General features: G+C 39.5%; 1 protein-coding gene across 2 annotated transcripts in view; it reads right to left on the bottom strand.

The window, feature by feature from the left end:
* LIPM (lipase family member M) overlaps positions 1–20148 on the bottom strand; it is a 35070-nt gene extending 14922 nt beyond the window's left edge. Inside the window, exons 1-3 of one of the 2 annotated variants that reach the window (XM_077125354.1) lie at positions 20035–20148; positions 8948–9053; positions 2880–2997 (exon numbers count right to left, since the gene is read on the bottom strand). In XM_077125354.1, coding sequence (XP_076981469.1) covers positions 2880–2997; positions 8948–9053; positions 20035–20051 — 241 coding nt within the window. In that variant the 5' untranslated portion in view covers positions 20052–20148. Of the gene's footprint in view, positions 1–2879; positions 2998–8947; positions 9240–20034 lie in introns of those variants that run through there. The other variant, XM_077125353.1, reaches the window with a different exon arrangement.
* Positions 20149–21701: the final 1553 nt, after the last annotated feature.

The following is a 21701-nucleotide window of genomic DNA, read 5'->3' as shown; positions in this document are numbered from 1 at the left end:
GGCACTGGATATAGCCTTAAACAAAATAGATAAAGTCTCTGCTTCTACTGAGTTTATGTTGGAGGGAGACAGATATACAAACCATCAAATATCTATCACCTTTAGTGGTGATTAGTGCTTTAAACAAAAGTAAGTAGCGTAGGCTTCAAGTTGACTAAGACGGTGGCATAAGACACTCCAGGGTGCCAGTACCCTACAGAATCTTTGACTAACTAGCAAAAACTGACAGAGCTATCTTCCTCAAAGCTCCAAAAAAAGAGTGAAAAGGTTGCAGTAACTGGGCAAGGGCCAAACACAGCTTCAAAAATGGTAAGAGAAGCTCATGGTGCCCTCTTTGGTCTCTCCCCCAGTGCTGGCACAGTGTGGAGGCAGCCTACACTTGCCATGGTTACTCCCTGTCCCAGATCATAGGAATTATAGACATATCTATCAAAAATTGAAAGTGTGTGTACAGAGCCTTGACTTTTTTTGGGGGGGGACTCCATTTTTAATTTGTACATGTTCTAAAATGCAGATGCATAAAGAGTAATCATAAATCTATGGTTTTGGACATACAAAATATAAAAATATAATTTGTAGCAACTATAACAAATTATACAACAATTATCCAGCAATTATAGTTGGAGGGCTATGGGGACAATGCACATGCACGCTATTGAAGTTAAGTTGATATCAAATCAAACATGATTGCTGCAGTTTAGGATTAAATTTTAGCCCCATGATAACCACAAATAAAATATATGAAAAAATATATACAGAAGGAAATAAAAAGGTACTAAATATGAAACTCTACAAAAAAAAATTATGAAAGTAGGTATTAACAGAAGAATCAAGGGACAAAGACCAACCAGGAAAATGTCAGAAAAAATCCTGCATTATCAGTAGTTACTTCAATTATAAATGAATTTAACTCTCCAGCCAATAGGCAGAGATTGGCAGAATAGATAAAAAAGTGCAACTCAACTATATGCTGTTTACAAGACTCCCTTGAAATTCAAAGTGGGACTGTATGATTGTACAAGACAAACAGCGACCTCTGATGTTAACTATGCATTATGTTTAATAGCCCAATTGTAACAATATCCTTTCCTCAATTATAACATAGGTACCACACTAATGCAAAGTGTTAATAATACATGGGAACTCTGTTTTTCCTGCAGATTTCTCTGTAAACACATAACTTCTCAAATAAAAAAATATTAATGAATAAAAGCTAGCAGCGTAAGGGGTTAGAGCACAATTGGTGGCAAAAAATGACGTGGCCAGGGAAGGAATCTCTGACATGGAAGAAGTTGCTGGGCAAGCTGTATAGATACAGGATGATTCTGTCATCTGGAGGGGTCTGTAAGTTCAAAGGCACTGAGGTGAGAGCGTATGGACATGTAAGATAGCTGTGTAGCTGTTATGAACAGAAACATATTTTTTAAAAAGCAGTACAAATGCAAATCAGAATAAAATGAAATCCTGAAGCTCCTTTACCACCAAAGCCATATCACACACCTGCCCAGTATTTTCTGCTGAGACCATGGATTATAGTGGCAGAGAGATCATGATTTGAATGCAAATTTTGGCATATACTAGCAAGTTCAAGCACATACTTTCTGGGCAAGTTACTTCATCTCTGTGAGTGGCAGCTTCTTCCTGAAGTTAAATACTATTGCAAATAAAGCACTTAGCACAATGCCTGGCATATAGAAAAAAATACAATAAAAATGTAACTTCCTGTACCCATAACAGAGATTGTCTAGCAAACATGGAGCTAGAGTAGTAAAAGGAATAGAGTCAAGATAGAAATGGAGCTGGGGTGAGCTTTAATTAGTGATAAGGTACATTTTTTTAAAGCCTGCAATTGCTGCAAATCCCATATATGGAAGATAGCATTATATACATTCTGAAAATATGTATCAAAGATTGAAAATGTATATACAGAGTCCGGTTGTTAAAATTCCTTAGTCAAAGGCTGGATAGTACTGTAAATATTTGAAATGCTTTCTGGATGGTGAATATAGAGTGTGCAGAGGTGAATGCCAGGTGCCACACTGGAGTTTGCATTCTCCATGGGCAGGGATTGCAGTGGGCTACTCAACAGACTCCATCAGTGGATGTTCTAGAATATCTATCTATTTAGGAGGGGGTTGAGGCACAGGTTAAGTGTTAGAAGTGGGTTAGAAGTGAGGCAAGGAAGGGGATTTTTTTTTTTTTTACAGTTTTTGAAAAGCAAATACTGTATGTTTATTTTTTATTTTTACTTTATTTTATTATTTTTTTTTTACATGGGCAGGCACCAGGAATTGAACCCGGGTCCTCGGGCGTGGCAGGCAAGCATTCTTATCTGCTGAGCCACCGTGGCCCACCCTATTTTTATTTTTTGTGTGCTGTATGGCAGGGGTCACATTTCATTCTTTTTCCACATGAGTTTCCCTTTAGTGTAGCACCATTTGTTGAATTTTTGTTTGGTTTTTCATTTGCTTGCTTGTTTGTTTGTTTGTAAGTGCATGGGCCAGGAATCGAACCCGGGTCTTCTCCATGGCAGGCGAGAATTCTACCACTGAGCCACCCTCGCACCCCCCTGTATGTTTATTGGAGGTGACTGATGGGGTGGGGGTGGAGGTGATGCTGGGGGGAACTGAAGCCATTCCTTGTTCCCAACTACTGGGCCCCTGTCTGTATCAAGAACCCAGATTCTCGTCTACAGCCTCAAATCACAAAGAAATCTTTGCTTCAGGGAAGCCTGCCCTGCTGGGAGGACCTAGGGTGATCTGTACCTGTCTTTTTTTTTTTTTTTTTTAACATGGGCAGGCACCGGGAATCGAACCCGGGTCCTCGGGCATGGCAGGCAAGCACTCTTACCTGCTGAGCCACCGTGGCCCGCCCCGTACCTGTCTTCTTCAGTGGCACTAGGCCTTGAGGAATTCTGTTCAGAGAAAGGATATAGCCATCTTCAGTCATGACTTCATACTCCTCGCAGGGATAACCTTGATGCTGGATGATTTCGCTCTATGGAAAAAGCATAATTTCTCTGAAGTTCAGTTCTGGATGGCTGTGTTCTCAAGGATCTAACGTTGAAGAGTAGAGTCTTTTTTTTTTTTTTTTTTTTAAGGAAAGACAGAGAGAAGGAAGGAAGGAAGGAAGGAAGGGAAACATCTTTAAACATTTTCTTGTATTCTGTTTCTCCGTTTTTGTTACATGGGCTGGGGCCGGGAATCGAACCGAGGTCCTCCCGCATAGCAGGCAAGCACTTTGCCCGCTGAGCCACCGCGGCCCGCCCCAAGAGTAGAGTCTTTGATACTGCAAGATGTGAAGAAGAAAGACCTTGATTTTCCCTCGCTAATCATGTTATTTTGGCAAAATGAGTCAACCCCGCCCAGGCCTGAATTTCTTAATTGTTAATATGGGGACTGCACTAGAACAGCAGCTTTCCAGGTACGGGCTCTGGCCCGACAACACCCATGTCCTTGGGCCTTGTTAGACGTGCACGTGACCAGGCTCTGCCCCAGATCTACCGAATCAGGAACCCTGAGGAGGGGATCCAGCGATGCACGTTTTTAAAGGAATTCTGAAACACCCCAGAGCCAGAACAACTGGACCAGAACCCTCATTCCAAAACCTGAGGAAGTGTCAGAAACATCTGGGGCACCTAGACATACAGCCTCCTGGGCCCGCTTTAGGAAGAGGGCCAGATAATTCTAATGCAGTTAGTAGGGCACCTGTCCAACCTTGGGAACTCTGGGGCCGTGCATTCCCTAAGGGTCTTTCCAGTTCTAGGACTGCAGCTTCAAGCAGTGGTGATGAACATTTTGGGGCCAAAGATTCGTTAGAGAATTTGGAGAGAACCATAAGAATGAATATGTGTATACACGCACACACACACTTTGCAGACAATTTCAGGGGTTTCAGATTCTTTGTGGCTTATTTCTGGACCCCTGTTTAAGGATCCCCACTCTATATAGTTGATACATGTAGAAAAGCTCCGAAAAGCATGAAGCTTCAGAGCTCGCCTAAGGATCCTTGCAGCTCCTTTCCATCGCGGTCATCACCCTGAGAAGGAGGGCACTATTCTTTTTTATCACCTTTCTTTTAAAAGGAGCAAGAGAGTAGAGACCAAGTGCCTATGTGTCCATTGTAGGATATGGCGGTGTAGCCTAGTGGTTAGCAGAGAGGCCCTGGAGTCCCGCCGTGTCGTTTTAATCGTGGCTCTCACACTTATGCACAAACCAGCTATATGATCTTGGGAAATTTAGTTATCTCATTCATCTCAGTTCATTCATCTGTAAATTAGGGATACCTATGGTTCATACTTCATTGGATTTGTGCAAGGACTGTAAAATGGTAGTGTTCATATTAACACGAACTATATTGCCCAGCATATAGTAGGCACTCAATCAGCATGAGCTAATACTGTAATTAAAATCAGTTAGCCAAGTCTTATGGAATGCAATATGTTTATGTGTGTGTGAATCTGTGTGTGTGTGTGTGTGTTCGTGCATAGCACCATGCTATACTAAATCTTAAAGAATTTAGAGACCAGTAGTTCTCAATCTTCAGCATACATCAAAAGTATTTGGAGGGCTTGTTAAAACGCAAGTTGCTGGATCACACCCTCAGAGGTTCTGATTCAGTAGGTCTGGGGTAAAGCCAAAGAATTTATATTTCTAACAAGTTCCCAGGTGCTGCTGCTGCTACTGGCCCCAGGACCATCCTTCAAGAACACTGTTGTAGGCTATTTGTGGAGATCAGCATACAAAATATGAGAATGGAAGACACCTGTCAAGTGTTAAACGAGAGGGCATATGTTAGGTGTCAAATGAGGTATGGAGCATGTGAGTGAAGGAAGAAGCAAAGGAATTCTGAACAGAGAATGCAAAGTAAGCAGGTCTGTTACTGTTCGAGTTCCAGGACTTCCCCTGGGGTTTGCCGAGGCTGTTTTTGATCCTACATTCAGATAAGCTTCTCTGTTTGCCCAGTCCTGTTTCTTTGCCTTCCATTTCACAGATGTTGTTCCCAAGGGTTGCCCTTAAACATCATGCATGTGAATTCTGTCTCAGAGTCTGCTTCCCAGAGAATCCACTTTGGGACAAATATATATTTTTAAAAAATGGAATACAACACAGGCAGTTAAAATGATATCGTGGAAGGGCATTTAAAGCTATGAGAAATTCTTTATGATATATATGATTAAGTAGAAAAAAAATGAGAGAAGAGTAAACTATGCATGGCATATCCTTCCACCTTTAAGAGAAGATGGAAGGAGTCATAGATAAATTTAGAAGAAAGATGACAGAGTACACATGGCAAAATTATTAATGGTTAGTTTTGGGTACTGAGTGTACTGGTGATTTTGTCTCTTCTTAGCAAACGTCTGTATTTTTCAGATTTTCTGTGATGAACATGTATAATTTTTGCAACAAGGAAAAAATCAATCTTTAGAAGACAACTAAATATGGACTATTTACAGCTCCTTGATTATAGCACATGCTTAGCTGTCCAGAGGCATCCCACATACTGTTCTCTTTTCTTGAAACACACTTCTCAAATGTCACCTTCTCCCATCCATGCAGCCTTGCTTTCTCAAGTAACTCCTGTTCGTGTTCCAGATGTCAGATATAAAAAATTTTCTCAGAAAAGCTTTCCTAAGCTGCCTGCATTATGTTCCCCTATTTTACATTCTCTTTGATCTCATTACTCTTGAAATTACTAATTTTTCATCTTTCTTGGTATATTGTAAGCTCCATGCGGTTAAGTCATTTGATATGCTTAGCTGCAATGCATAGTACAATATCCAGGCCCTGTAGGTGATCAACAAACGTTTGCTAAAAAAATACATGGATGCAGCCAGTTGCATGCCAAAGACGATGATAGAGCATATCCAGATAAATCAGTATGCATTGTTAAGCCAGATAAGGCCCTGAACCACTTTTATTCTATTTCGTTGAATTATACCAACGGATATATAAATTCCCTATTTTACTTTCCTCTCCAAGCATAGCTACTCAATGACAGGCCCAATTCAATGGATGCGAGTATTAGATTTCCTGAAACCCAAAGACTGTGGGTGCTTAGCACACCCCGTGGGCAAAGCATAGGAGAGTGGCTCTGCTTACAATTGAATAGATTCTCTCTACCCAAGAACCTGGAGAAATTTGTATAGGACATGAAAGGGCCAGAAAGGTTGCCTCTACACACCTGTACAAATTAGGTACATCTGGACAAACCATCAAAAGACAGTCAATTATTGGAATGGTCAAGAGAAACCTGATATTTGGCATCATGTAGTTTAGAATATTTCTATGTCCTGACAGTGTTTTGGATCCATGCAATAAGGCTTCTGTAAAAACAGGCTTAAATCTGAGATAGAAATAGGGTAAGGTATTGGGTAATTGGAGCTGGAGGGATACAAATTGTGCACAGGACTGATTGTAAAAATTCAGAAATGGACAGCACAATACTACCTAACTGTAATACACTCATGTTAGAACACTGAATGAAGCTGAATGTGAGAATGATAGAGGGAGGAGGGCTGGGGGCACAAATGAAATCAGAAAGAAAGAAAGACAATAAAGACTGAGATGGTATAGTCTAGGAATGCCTAGAGTGTATAATGATAGTGACTAAATGTACAAATTAAAAAATGTTTTTGCATGAGGAAGAAAAAAGGAGTGTCAGTACCGAAGGTTGCTGAAAATAGATGGTAGTTAATATTTCAAAATTTTAACTTATCTGTGAGACTAAAGCAAAAAATGTTTATTTGGTACAAAATTTATATTTCAACTAGTGCAGTTCCTAATATAACTTATATGGACAGCTTGATTGAACACCATAAGTACATGCAACCTTGAGTAGAGCATAAGATTTTGTAGGTTTGTCCAGAGTGATGCCCCAATACATCCCAGAGTGATTTGAACAGTGAGTATAAGAGTATTTGCAAGTCTCCTTGGGGGAATGGTGAGAAAGGGGGAAAATTCAACTTCCCCAAGTGGAGAATTCTTAATATTCTCACAAGTAGTGTGGACAACCAAAGCAATAGGCTGAGCCCCCTATCTTGGGGTTTGTTCACATGAAACTTAACCCCACAAAGGATAGGTCAAGCCTACTTAAAATTAGGCCTAAGAGTCACCCCCAAGAGAGCCTCTTTTGTTGCTCAGATGTGGCCTCTCTCTCCAGCCAACACAACAAGCAAACTCACTGCTCTCCCCCTCTCTACATGGGACATGACTCCCAGGGGTGTGGACCTTCCTGGCAATGTGGGACAGAAATCCTGGGATGAGCTGGGACTTAGCATCAAGGGATTGAGAAAACTTTCTCGACCAAAATGGGGAAGAGTGAAATGAGATAAAATGAAGTGTCAATGGCTAAGAGATTCCAAATAGAGTCGAGAGGTTATCCTGGAGGTTATTCTTCTGCATTAAATAGATACCACCTTATTAGTCAAGATGTAATGAAGAGAGTGGAGGGAACTGCCTGAAAATGTAGAGCAGTGTTGCAGTAGCCATGTTTCTTGAAGATGATTATATAATAATATAGCTTTCACAGTGTGACTGTGTGATTGTGAAAAACTTGTGTCTGATGCTCCTTTTATCTGCCTTAACAAGAGACAAGTAAAACATAGGGAATAAAAATACATAATAGGGGGAACAAATGTTAAAATAAATTTAGTAGATTGAAATGCTAGTGATCAATGAAAGGGAGGGGTAAGTGCTACGGTATGTATGAATTTTTTTCTATTGTCTTTTTATTTCTTTTTCTGAATTGATGCAAATATTCTAAGAAATGATCATGATGATGAATATGCAACTATGTGATGATATTGTAAATTACTGATATATATGTAGAATGGAATGATCATATGTTAAGAATGTTTGTGTTGTTGTTATATTTAAAACAAATTTAAAAATTAATTTAAAAAACTCTCAAAAAAGATAAAAACAACAAAAACAGGCTTAAATCTGTATAAATGCATGTTAGACCCCTTTCTGTATACATTGAGTCTATGGTACCCAATGAGTATTGCACACAATCATCTAACTCATCTGGAGGTATTCTCTCTTCCTACTCACATGGGAGGGTTTATTGCAAAGTAATTACAATTATGGGGTTTGGGTTCGGGTTGACCTGGATTAAATTGTAGCTCTACTGTGTACTACTAGTGGTATGGCCTAGTTTCAGAAAATCTCTTTAATTCTCCGTTTCTTGATTTGAAAAATGGGGATGATCATACCTACTGCATAGGGCAGTGAGGATGAAATAAAATGAAATGGTATGTGTGCAGCTTTCATCACAATGTTTGGTTTCAGATGTGTCCGTATGTGTGGCAGGCAGTAGGAAAACTCAGCTAAGAATCTGAAAGTCAGGATAAAAAAAAAAAAAAATCTCTGGGACACCTAAAGAGATGTCACATCATTTTTCTCAGATTTTTTTCTAACACTCAGTCAGGGTCCTTTTATTGCCATTTTGGACAGAGTTACCAGTCAAGAAGAGGATAAAAAGAGTACACTAGAAAGGCACAGGATGCTATTAGAAGCAGGCACCCTGGTAGAAAGAAACTGGGGCTTAATATTTTAACAATATGGGAGAAAGTACAAAAGGAACGAAAAGCACAGACAAAATGGAACCAATCATAAAGGTCTTGGATTGGTCCAAGAGACCTCAGTGAGTTCTCTGGTCATAAGGATGAACCTAAGGGTTTAAGGAAAAGTTAAATTATGCTCACAGCCCACAGGGATTGAGTCATTTGCCAAAGTTTTTTGAACTTGTTGAAGGAAAAACCGAGGTCTACTGAGACCAACTTCAGCATTCTTTCCAGTACAATATGCTACTTTGCATGATGTTCTGCTAGTGTGAATCACCACCATCTAGAAATATAACTCATAACACAGATAATACACAGATGCAAACATTAACATGTAGGGCACTTCATTTTCTGAAAAGATTATGGAAAATCACAACTTACAATATTCATGAATGCTTCCGGGTCTGCAGCTTTAGTTGGCATTTGTCCTGAATTCACATTTCTTTGGAACAAATGTGCCAGCAGGATCAGAAGCCACATCTCCATCCTGTGTGAAACAATCCACTCTCTTGAAAAGATTTCTGACATGGTCCAATATCAGTATTTAGTTTTTTTCCTGGCAATATAACCACTAATTCTAAAGTGAGAAGAAGGATCTTAAAAACTCTTTCATGTGTTTCCCAGTTGCAATTCCTTCTCCAAAGTATGAAGCAACTTAGCCAGGCTTAATTGATAGGAGTGGAGGGACACGAAGTAGGCTGGAAACATGGCCCAGGATGTCCCAATACCACCTGGCTCCTCCCCTCCTCCCTCACCAACACGTAGCCGCCAATCCTTTGGCTTCTAGGTGTGTAGAGCTTTCTTAGATGCAAGCTCGAGTGATGTTCGTGTGCTGCCATCCACCAGATGGGAAGGACCACTGGGAACATCTTTTTACTATTATTACCATTTAAGTTTTTTCTTCCCTTGATAGGTAGCAAGATATGGAGTCTGCAGAAAACATTGCAAGTTTATGTAGTCACTTTCTGGGGCTTCACTGATCACTGTCTTTTGGTGGAAGATCAGTGTCAACAATTTTAAGACTATTTTCTATTTCTATCTTTTTTTTTTTTTTTTAACATGGGCAGGCACTGGGAATCAAACTCGGGTCTCTGGCATGGCAGGCGAGAACTCTGCCTTCTGAGCCATCGTGGCCTGCCTGGCTATTTTCTATTTTTAATGATGGGCGAGAACATTAACTGGAGGAAAATATATCTTCTATAATTTAAGCCATTTCTATCTTGTTCAACTAACCAGACATGTACAAACATTTTATTTGGGGCTATAATCACCACATTCATTGCTGAGAGATTGATTAGATGGATACTTGGTGATGAAACTGTCTGCAATAGCTAAAATAAAGACACGTTTAGTTTTTGCATGAACAAAACTTCCTAGTTCAGCTGACCATATGGAGATGTGGGCATTCCTTTAGCTTGTTTATTATTTAGCACACAGGCGGGTAGACTTGTTACCATTTTAATTAGGGAATTTATTAGAATTTAAGAAAAAATAGTATCCAAAGTAAAATATTTCTTCACTTTTACATCAGTTCTTCAGAACTGAGCCAAATGTGGGCACATCAGTTTGCAAACTCTCAGAATGTGGTTCGTGAAGTTGCTGAACCTGAAACTGGAAGGACAAGTCTTGTGAGAAAATACCTGCCCACATGACTCAGCCTCACACACTGTGGGCTGGCTGGAAAGGTGTGATGGCATAACCTTGGGCTCTTCCCTGGACTAATCTGAGCATTCCCACCGACTGTTGATCTCATGCGTGCTAGAGGACAAATTTGACCTAATTAGAAGAGCAGAGGGAAAACTTGTCCAACAAGTTTCAGCTTGTCTAATGCTACTGGTTTAATTTCATAGCATATATCTCCAGAAAGTATTTTTGGGAAGTCACACACATACATTTTTAATTAAAATGAATTAAGATCTATTTTGTTTTGAGGATTTTATGAGACCATTTATGGGAGTTAAAGATCCTTTAGGTAGAATAGAAACTGGGTCAGAACCAGAATAATAGTGTTGCAGGAGTGCGTCTGGGAACAGAAGCAATCCCTTCTTAGGGGGGATTTTTTGCTGGGGAGGGGTGAAGCCTCAGGTTGCTCCACAGCCTGGCATGGAGCCCACTGGGCCACCGCTTCCCCTGGCTTTACATCCACATTCACTAAGCAACCTTCTTGAGTATAAGGGAATTGGTAGTTCTTTCCCAGATAATTTGGGAAACTAGTAATACACTATTTGGCATAGAGGCTTGAAGCATTTTGACCACTGTTTTAGGGATAGTTTCCCTGAGAATGATTAAATTCCTGTGCTGGCTTCTGCATTAAAATCACCTGATTATCTGTGGGTGTGAATCAAAAATTCATTTAGTGTCTATTTGCCAGTGTGGGATTAGAAGACTGCTGACCACCTGGTCGCACCTGGAGACACTGCCATCCTGTCTGCTCTCTCTACTGCATTGCCTTCCACTTCAATCTGACTTTGCTTGGCTTTCTGAGTGAGTCTGTATCTGAAAATTGTTCTATTAAGGGAAGGAATTTCTTATTGTTCACCCAGGTGACTGCTCTTCCTGTTGGTCTGATTCAAATTGCAAAGTTGTAGCCTCTGGAGTGAGACGCTAATACTCTATCTCTATCTGCCAGTCTCCCCAATGACGCACGTTAGCTATGGTCCCCTTTCTGCAATGATCTACTCTTGCAGTCACCGAACCACTGATACTAGGACTCATTTGTGCTGTCCAGTTTCTATATCTCACAAACTGTGGGCACCAATTGGGTCACATTAATTGTAATATTTTGACCCTTGAATCCTGTGTTGAATCAGGATTTGAAGAAGCTCTGAAATGTCCCACAAAGGTGACCATCTTGGCATCTCACTGCTCACAGGAGGTTCTTGGGGCTGCTGCTATGCTGGGCCAATGCTCTTCACTTCTGGGCAAATAATGCTCACCCTGTCTCCTGCTGGGTCAATAGTGCCCACTTCCATTCTTTCCCGAGATTCTGCTGCCTTCAGATGGACATGTATTAGAAAGGCCACATGAGTCTGGCTCTCCTGCCACTGAGCAGTCGTTGGAACCCTTGAGATGTCAAATCAGCACGGAGCCCTTTTGCAAAGAGAGATGAGAATTCCTCTTCCTTTTGAAGCACAGGTTAGAGAGCTCTCAAGTTAGTACCTCTTCCCCTGCTCCCCCCGCCCCAAAGTGTTGCAGTGAGTTTTATTAAAACCATTCTTTCAGGTTTCATAACCCCCTGAGTTCAGCGGGAGCTGGGCATAGAATCGATCTGAAAGTCATGCTCTTGTGGGAATCCCTTTTGGCTCAAATAACCAAAACTTTTGGACTGAGTCAAGCTTGTGTCCTACTCCTTCGCTCTACATGAGTTATCTCACAGGAGGCTTGATGTCTTCAGACAAATGGGTTTTCAGTGCACCTGCACTCCCACTTTGTCCTTCTGGCTTGCCCACACATGTATGCTTCTCACTTAGACTCCAGTTGGTATCTCGGCTACTTTCATAAACATGTGATGGCTTCTTCACAGACTGTACCCCAGTATTGAAATATTATAAACCACTCCACACTAAAAGCACATAGGCAAATAATTTATATCTGATGACTAGTATTGGCCTAGGAATTGTATAACAGCAAACATCTTACAGTTTCTATTTTTTCTTTTCCAAATTTTGTCCACTTTTCACTGCATGTGGTAATTACGAAGCTCATCTGTGGAGTCGGAGTGTTCATTACTTGCTATAAATGAGTCTGGGCAACTTTCTCACATTCGCTGAGCCTCAGGGTCCACATTCTCGAGATGTGAGTAGTGATGGTCCTTCCCTAGTGGAAGCAGTGCCTTGTGCAGAGTAAGCACTGACTGCATAGCAGCAATTTCCCCTCATGCAGGTTTTGAGAGTTATGCTGCTAGAAAGATGCCCGGGTCCTCTGCTCTCTGCTCTGAAGCTTCCTACATAAACCTGAGTTTCTGCTTCAGTTAGTGAAACTGAGCTATCTGCAGTGCAGAGCTGCTTCACACCCCCACACCCTAAGCCAAGTGGCATTCTGCCTCTGTCTCTTCCTCGCCCTGCAATCTCAGTCAAAACACTTAAATCTCTCAGAGCCTCAGTTCATTTAATATTAAAATAAGATGCTATGAGGATAAATATGAAAATGTATACAAATGGAACAAGCATGTATAGGTGCCTGAAGAATCTCAATTCCTTTTCCTTTTTCTTCTTGAAGGAACCAGTGGCATGGACACAGCTTAGTGGCTTCAAATTTGTTTCTAGACCCGGTTTAACTCCTGGTATGTTAGACCTGAAATCACAGACTTCATAGATCATTTAGTTCAAACTTGTCACTTGTATTTCTTTGTTTAAAAATTATGTAATATACAGAATATGCATTTGTGATAAAACTTCAAAGACTACAAAGCACATAGACTAAGGGGTACATCTTATTTTTCCTCCTGGAATTAGTTCCTGTTAATAGTTTCATGTGTATGCTTTCAGGCATTTTTTTATGTGTTTATATACACAACACAATTACAAATGCACAACCGTATGCAACTTCAGTAACATATATGGATTATAAAGTATATGTATATATATATATATATATATACCCATTTATATATAGCCCTTTCTGTCATATAAAAGGCCTTTCCATGTCACTATTTTAGATCTATATCATTCTATTTATTTACTGCATAAAGCATAGTATGGATTTATCAAGATATGATGATTTATCAACCATTAACTTGATGGGCACTTTGATTGCAACGTTTACCTATAACAAGGAATATTATAGCAACTACCTTTGTACATTCATATTGTGTGCACATATGAAAGTATGTTTTTAAACTTTTATTATATAATATAACATATATACAAAGCAAAGAGAGGAAAAAAGTAATAGTTTTTAAAGCACCCTTCAACAAGTAGTTACAGGACAGACCCCGCAGTTTCTCATGGGCTACCATACCATTCTCTCAGATTTTTCCTTCCAGCTGCTCCAGAATATAGGAAGCAAGAAGGCATAAATTTTTTTTTATCAACACACTTGAGTTTTCTTTCTTTTTTTGTGAAAAATAGATATACAAAAGAGCAATAAATTTCAAATCACAACCCAACAATTAGTTGTAGAACAGGTTTCAGGGTTTGGTATGGGTTTTAATTCCACAATTTTAAGTTTTTACTTCTAGCTGCTCTAAGATACTGGAGGCTAAAAGAAATGTCAATTTTAATGATTCAGCAATCATATTCCTTTGTTAAACCTATCTTCTCATATAACTTCATCATCACCTTTGATCTTTCTATCACACTCTCTAGGGGTATTTGGGCTATGGCTATTCTAACTTTTTCATGTTGGAAGGGGCTGTCAATAATATGGGGTAGGGAGTTGGAACTAGCTGATGTTCTGAAGAGGCTGGACCCTCTAGGTTTCAGAACTTATCTGGTCCAGGGACCCTCTGAGGTTGTAGGTTTCTGGAAAGTTACCCTAGTGCATGGAACTTTTGTATAATCTTATATATTGCCCTAGATGTTCTTTAGGATTGGCAGGAATGGTTTTGCTTGGGGGTTGGCAAGTTATGATAGGTAGCAATGTCTAACTGAAGCTTGTGTAAGAGTGACCTCCAGAGTAGCCTCTTGACTCTATTCGGACTCTCCCAGCCACTGATATTTTATTAGTTACACTTCTTTCCCCCTTTAGGTCAGGGTAGAATTGTTGATCCCATGGTGCCAGAGCCAGACTCATCCCTGGGAGATTGGACAGTATTTTTATAGGCTAGATTTATAGATGTGGATACTGGGTGATAGGTTTTACACAGTCTACATTTTGAAAGTTCCTGCTAAATTGCCTCCAAAAAGGTTGAACCAATGTAATTTCTCATAATAGGGCATGACTATTTCTCCATACCTTCACCAATTCTGCATTTCATAAATCTTAATTTGGCCAATCTGATGGGATGAAAGTGATATCTCATATTTTAATTTGCATTTTCCTGACTATAATGAAATTGAGAAATTTTATATGTATTTTGGTAATTTGATTTTCCTTAAGAATTGTCTTTTCAAATTACTAGTCTATTATTGTTGGGCTTTTTTTTTTTAATTTAATGGTTCACCTGGATTTTTTTCTTTATTATGGATATTAATCTTCAGTTCATTATACATATTGCAAATATTTTCTGTCTTTTTCTTTAAAAATTTATATTATGGAAGTTTTAATTATTATTTCATCAAACAGAATTGTTAAAATGTATGAACTTAGATCTATTGAGGTTTTCATTTTTAGCTACTGGGTTTTCCATTTCCTTAGACAGGTCTTCCTTACCCCAGGGTTCTATAAAATATATTCTAATTTTTCCAAATATTGAAAGTATTTTATTTAGAACTCTAGACCATTTGAAATTTATTTCTCAGTATGGGGTGGCATTGAATCAAAATTATTTTCTTCTAAATAAATGTTTAATTTTACCACTATCACTTATAGTGTCTTCTGAGTTCACTGATATGAACACCACCTGTACCCTCTCACCCTATATTACAAAAACCTGAAAGCCTCAGAAACTCCCAGGATTTTATTAGAGCAACGGTTCACAACCCAGAACGAGTTCTCCTCTCAGGATGTGTTTGGGAATGGCTGGAGACATCTTCGGTTATCCTCAAGGGGAGCAGGGGGGCCCTACCGGCACCTAGTGGGAGAAGATAGCGAAGCAGCTATCCTACATCTCTCAGGACGGCCTCCCCAACAAAGGATTATCTGACCCCACCCAAAATGTAAGTAGCACTGAGGTTGAGAAACCCTGGTCTGGAGTCCTCACAGTATCTTAGTAAAAATAAATACATTTTCTCCAACTTAGAAAAGTTATGTGAACATGTTTCTTTTCTTTTTTTTCTTTCTATCTTTGGCATGTGCAGGCCCAGGGAATCAAACCCGGGTCTCCTGCACAGTGGGCAAGAATTCTACCAGTGAGCTGAACTCGTTTCTTAAATTTGTTTTCAAAAATCTTAGCTCTCAGTATCCATTGATGAATTCCCCAAAACTCGTTAGCATATGAGCTTGTCACCTTGCTTTAGTAACTGTCTGATTTCCAGGTGAGAATGTGAATTTTTCTCATTTTCCTTCTTGGAAGCAATGTCAGTTCATTTCTATGAGATGCTCCCCATTGTCCATGACACTGAAATATTTTTTTATAACCAAGCCTAGAACAGATTGTTTGATCCCCGGGCAACACATACCTATGTGCCTTGTGTGCTCTTTTCAAAGCATTTTAATCAGGCCAGGTGGGGCTCAAGTTTTCAAACCCGACTTTACTGTTCATCTTTGAGTCAAGAAAATTAGAATCATCAGAATCACCTGATGGATGATACTGGTTTCAGGCCCAACCCTGGCCACTAAAGCAGAGTCTCCAGGATTGGAGACCAGGCGTCTGTATTTTTATCAAGTGAATGAAATGATTCTGAGGCCAAGTTGGATTTGGGGGCCACTGCTGTGAAGTCCTCACAGATCCCTGCCTGCAGGGACAGATGCTCTCATCCCTGTACCATGAATTGTCCCAGCTTGGTGCCTGGAAGTTGGTTCCAGATAGAGAAATAAGACTGGGGCATTTAAGAATTAACGATTTCTAGCATGAAAAATAGTAAAATGATGATTCATAGTAATCATGACTTTGAGACTTTGAAATACATGGAGAAACTACAGGGGTTGAAGAAACAACACATTTGTTACTCATTTCTATGACTGGTAATGATAGTTTATGTTGGTTCAGTTTTCTTTCATCTCAAAGTGGATTTAAACATTAATTAAGCGTCATAAAACCAGCTAGCATTTAACAAACAAATATAGCAAAATATAGAGAATAAGATGACATGGGTTTGATCTGCATGATGCCAAGTGGAAAATGCAGTGAATCACCTAATGCCACCTGTGGAGGCATTTTGCAAATGGCCTGATGGTAAACCAAACTTTCCATGGTTTATGAAGATATTTAGCATTCAGACTCACTCAATCCTAAAAGTAAAACGGATATGAGAACAGCAATGAAGGACTCGAATTTCCAACTTTGCTTCAGTGATAGCAAAATAATTTTCTTAATGACCCTTAGCACTTAGGAAAAAATAAATGGTTATTTTGAAGTCTTTATATCTTGGCATGTCAGGTTTTTCTTTTAATAGAGACACTATATTTATTATCAAAATAGTTTCCTGAAGGATGTGCTAAAGAAGAAAGAAATTTGAAATAAATTAACAAAATTGAATATGTGTTTGTAAATCCCGAAGGGGGATATTTTGTGTCAGAGAAACAAACACAAATTTTTTTGGAGCGTTAGTGAGACCCATAGTTATTCCCAAGTGGAGTGCATTTTGGTGAACTAAAGCTAAGGGCAGAAATCGGAGCAGCTCTAAGGTCCTTTCTCTCCCCAGAGGTTTGGTGAAACCTGCAGACAGTCAGTGTCTCACCTGGTGTAAAGCCTGTGAGGAAACGTGACTGTGGACCTAACGGGGATGCTGCTTCATTGTACTTGCCCAAAAGAGAGAAATGTGGCATCAAAATTGTCTCCAAATAGCCATGGACAGAGAATCTCCTAGGTGCTACTTGTGGGTTAATGGCTTCCTGAGCAGGTGATCTGGGTCATGAGTGCAGACTGGTAGCAAATTGAGAAGAGGACTGGAAAAAAGGAGGGTCTTAGAACTTTTTACACTTGCTATAAACCAGCAAGAAAAGAAGTGAAAATGCTGATGTCTAAATCACCTAAGATTTGTGAGTAAATTTATACATATAAATGAAGCCAATAGTAATCAGATGTAGGATCAAATTATCCAAGAAGGCTGATGAATAAGTTAAGGCTTCCTAAATCAATTCCTTTCCTCCACAAACTTCTCTCTATCACTAATCATGAAAAATTTCCTCATTTTGTTTGGTCATAAGGCCTGAAATTCCACTAAAATCAAACAAGTTTGGTTAATAAGGGTTCAAATGACATGGAGTCAGGGGTCTGGGCTTTGGTTCCTCAGTTGCAAGTTGACTGTCCTTAGAGATGTCACTGCTCCTTTCTAGACCCCAGTATCTATAAAATTCAGTTTGAATCACATCAGCAGTTTTCAAACAGCATTATGTGGTAGCTTGCTTTCTGTAGAAGGGCTTCAAGAAACCTGCAAACATATGACTTAAATTTTGTTTTGAAATATAATTTTACCTATTCAAATGACTACCCATAATATCAAATGTATTATTGTATATCAAGTTTCAAGCCATAAGGAACTGCATACTCATTAACTTGTTCTGGAACTTTAGAATAAAGCTTTTTCAGCTATCTTGTATAATTGAAGAGAATTGAGTTTGTTTAAAACTTTCTAATTGTCTAAAAACAGTGATGGCTTCGATTATTTATTTGTGCAGATTTTTCATGCCATATATCCAAACAAAAACACTAAAGTGTAAGCAGAGACTGATATAAGCTAAAACACCAAAGTACTGTCACTTCCCTTCCCATTATTAATTTTGGGGACCATCAAAGTTACTATATCCTTATAACTTTATGATGTGTGAATGCCAGAGATTTGAATTTTTTTGTAACTCTTTTTTTTCACATAGCACAAAATTTACTTGCATTCAGTGTACAAATCAATGATTTTCATGCATTGTGCGAATATCACCGTAATCCAGTTGCAGAAGATTTCTATAACCTCCAAAATATTCCTTCATACCCAGTTGCAGCCAATCCCCCTTGCTCCCAGCCTACCATTTGAACTACCTTACACATATTACTGGCATTTATCATCCCAGTAGATGAACCTTTCTTTTTAATAATAGATGGTAATAATATAAACAAAGTATAAAATGTCATAAAACAGGGATTTGAATTTTTATATGACAAATTAAGATGGGCTCCTTTTTTAAATGTAGGTTGGGGCTTTGTGTCACCTTTTTATTTGAAAAAACTTTTGCTTCTAAAAATGTTTAAAAATCACTGAGAATGATGGTTTCTATAATCCTTCTCTGCTCTGGCATTATATTCTGGGCCCTTCACAAAAAAAGTAGATGGTATCTACATCAGTCTGAAACTTTGGAAATTTTGATGTAGGTAGTGGAGAAATGGCTGGGGATTATTTGAGGCCTGGAGTCCTTAGGGGAGGAGGGTCAGGCTTGGGTGGCTTCTGAAGCTAGGGTTTGTGGTCAGCTGGAGGAGAGCACGAGGCACCACAAACCCTTAGGAAGGGAGAGCGGAACTAAAAGCGGGGAGGTACCCCAGAGGCCTGGAATAGAGCAGGCTCGTTAACTCCCCTGGGTGGTGGGGTGCAGAAATACAGGGTTCTCCAGCTGTGCTTTCTTCCTGCCCTGGTTTGTAAGGGGATCACATTTATAGGGTTATAACACTTTGAGGCTGGCAAAAATCTGAGAGATGAGCTAGTTTTCCCTAGTCCATCCACTACCTGCACTGAAACCACTGACACTACAAATGCTTTTAAGTTCTTCTTAATGCCTCTAGGAAAAAAAATCCCTCACCTTTTTTTTTTTCCTTTAAGAAGTTGCTCCATTTCCAGAGCAGCTCTTTTTCTTTTTAGTAGATGGCCAAGTCGAGAGGAAAGCAAGCTCATTCCCTTGCTATCACATGAAATATGAAATAAAGGAATTCAAAAATGACTAATACTCATTTCTCCCTTTTTTATCACTCAAACTTGCAATCAACTCCCTTTAAAAATTCATTTATTTATATAAAATGTTACAACTCTGATGGGCAGTTTGGCACTATGTATCAAAATTTTTAAATATTCTTAATTGAGAAATTCATTTGTAAGAGTCATTAGCAGTGAACAACAATATTTACATATGAGGAAAAGAGTGAAAAATTGGAAACAGTATAAATAGCCTTGCGAGTGAAATAGTTAATAAATTCTAGTTCATCTTTACAACAGAATACTACACTGTCTTTACAAAAATAGTGTAGGCATATATCATAAGTCATACAAAAGTGTTCATGATATATTTTAAGGAGCAAAATGAAGGCTACTAAACAGTATTTATTGAATAATTTAAAATTATAAACCTAGATGATTGGAAATGTGACCAGAGACAAATCTACCAAAATATTAATCAAATTGTTTTCTCTGGGTGGCAAGGGTATTGGTGATTTATTCTTCTCTTTCTTTTCTTTTCCTTTTTTTTTGGCTTCTCTCTATTTTCCAAAATGTCTATAATAGACAGCTCTTAATTTTGTAAATAGATAAAAACACAATATATATTTTTTAATTTAAGAAAATAACCCATACCTATTTTTTCCTTTTCTTAAAGAGCAATTTTATTGAGAGATATTCACATACCATACAATCCATCCAAAGTATACAATCAGTGTCCCACAAATTCATGACATAGCTGTGCACTCATCACCACAATCAATGTTGGAACATTTTCATTCCCATGGGCATTTTAATCTCAGAGAAGAGCAGTGCAATTTAGAAGCAGAAAGAACCATAGGTGTGACCTACCTCAATGCAGAATCCATTTGCTGGAGGGCTGACTGAGGGATAATGCCACCCCACCTAGGATGCTGCAGTATAAAGGGAGGTTGGTGGCACCAGTGAAGGAAACAGGACACTGACTCCGCGGAGCTTCCCCTATTATCAGCCGTCACCTTAGCAACCAGCTTCCCCGCCTCCGGCCTGAATGCTTCTGCAGTTGCTTTAATATGTGGATACATTTTCCCTGTCAGCCGAGTGGAATTCATTAGACAACGTTTCCTCCTGAGTGGTGTGAGTACTGCTGGGATCACCGGGGATTTTAGGTGGTACAGTGGGCTTGGGCTTAAATAACATTGAGACACAAGTGTGAGAATTAATCTCTATATTAGTTTCCTATTGCTTCTGTGGCAAATTACCCCAAATTCAGTCACTGAAGACCACAGATTTCTTCTCTCACAGTTCTAGAGGTCAGAAGGCTGAAAATCCAAATACAGGTGGAGCTGCATTCTTTTGTGGGCATGGTGAGGGTGGGGGGCAAGTTCCCTTCCTTGTGTTTTCGAATTTCTGGAGGCTGGCTGCATTCCTTGGCTCACAACGTGTCACTCCAACCTCTGGTTCCACTTCACACCTTCTTTTCCTGACTCTTGTTTCCCTCTCATAAGGGTCCTTGGCTTACCCTGCAAGAGACTCTTCCCAACTTAATCACATTTGGGGGGAATCATCATTCATCCTACCGCAGTCTCCCTGTCAAATTTCAGCCTTCTGGGTCAGTCAAGGAGAAAGTCTAGGTTTGGCTCATGTCTGTGTTTCAAGTATTTAGTTATGTATGGGCCCTCCCTTGAGCAATGTAACACAATTTCCATTCTGTCTTCTTTTGATGGTTGGTTCTGCACATGGGTAGAGGGTGAACCCCCAAGACAGAAATCTCTTCCTTCTCATTCATGAAAAATGCAAATTGCCTATGGAAAATCTGTGGGGATCATTTATTGGGCATTGGCTATGGGCAAATCTAGTAAGGCTTGCTGAAAATTAAGGGTAAGTTCCTAACTTAGGTAGAGCACTACAAAACAGGGCAATTCAAGGTAGAAAAAGGCTAGGCACATGAGAAAGCAATGATAAGTACCACGGAATACAGGCAGAGAGATGATCCTTTCAGCTTGGAAGTGGAGAGGATGGGTGAGGAAGGAATTGAGTGAGAATGGGAGGACCAAGGAATCCTTCATGGTGGAGGTAGCTTTTCATCAGAGTCTTTAGCAGGAATTTCCCCAAGGAGCATTTGGGGTGAGGGAGTCTTGTCATTGCCAACCCTTTAGGTTTTCCCCTGATGGCATTCTCAGTTCTAGGAAGATTTCCTGAGTACCAAACACTTACCAGGCACTATGCTTGGGTCTTCATATATGTTATTGCATTAGGGGTAACACTATGAGGGTAGTTTTGTTATTTGTCCCCATTTTACAGAAGTGTAAACTGAGTCTCAGAGAGGTTCGGTTACTGGCTTGAGATCACATAGTGGTAAGGAGATATCTGTTTCAAGTACTGTCTGGTTGCAGCATTGGTATGTTTCCTCTGCAATAAGCTGATCTCAGTAGTCTTTTTTTCTTTTTTACCAACAAGTGTTTCTGCCAGCTTGGAACCAACTGACCTGAGTTCTATTTAAATGAATCCTGCTTCTGGTAGAGTTCACCATTCTCATT

Source organism: Tamandua tetradactyla, chromosome 13 (assembly GCF_023851605.1).
Source record: "Tamandua tetradactyla isolate mTamTet1 chromosome 13, mTamTet1.pri, whole genome shotgun sequence".
In the NCBI taxonomy this organism is placed as follows: Eukaryota; Metazoa; Chordata; class Mammalia; order Pilosa; family Myrmecophagidae; genus Tamandua; species Tamandua tetradactyla.
Note: the sequence above shows the minus strand (reverse complement) of the source record. Positions and strands in the feature narration are given on the sequence as shown.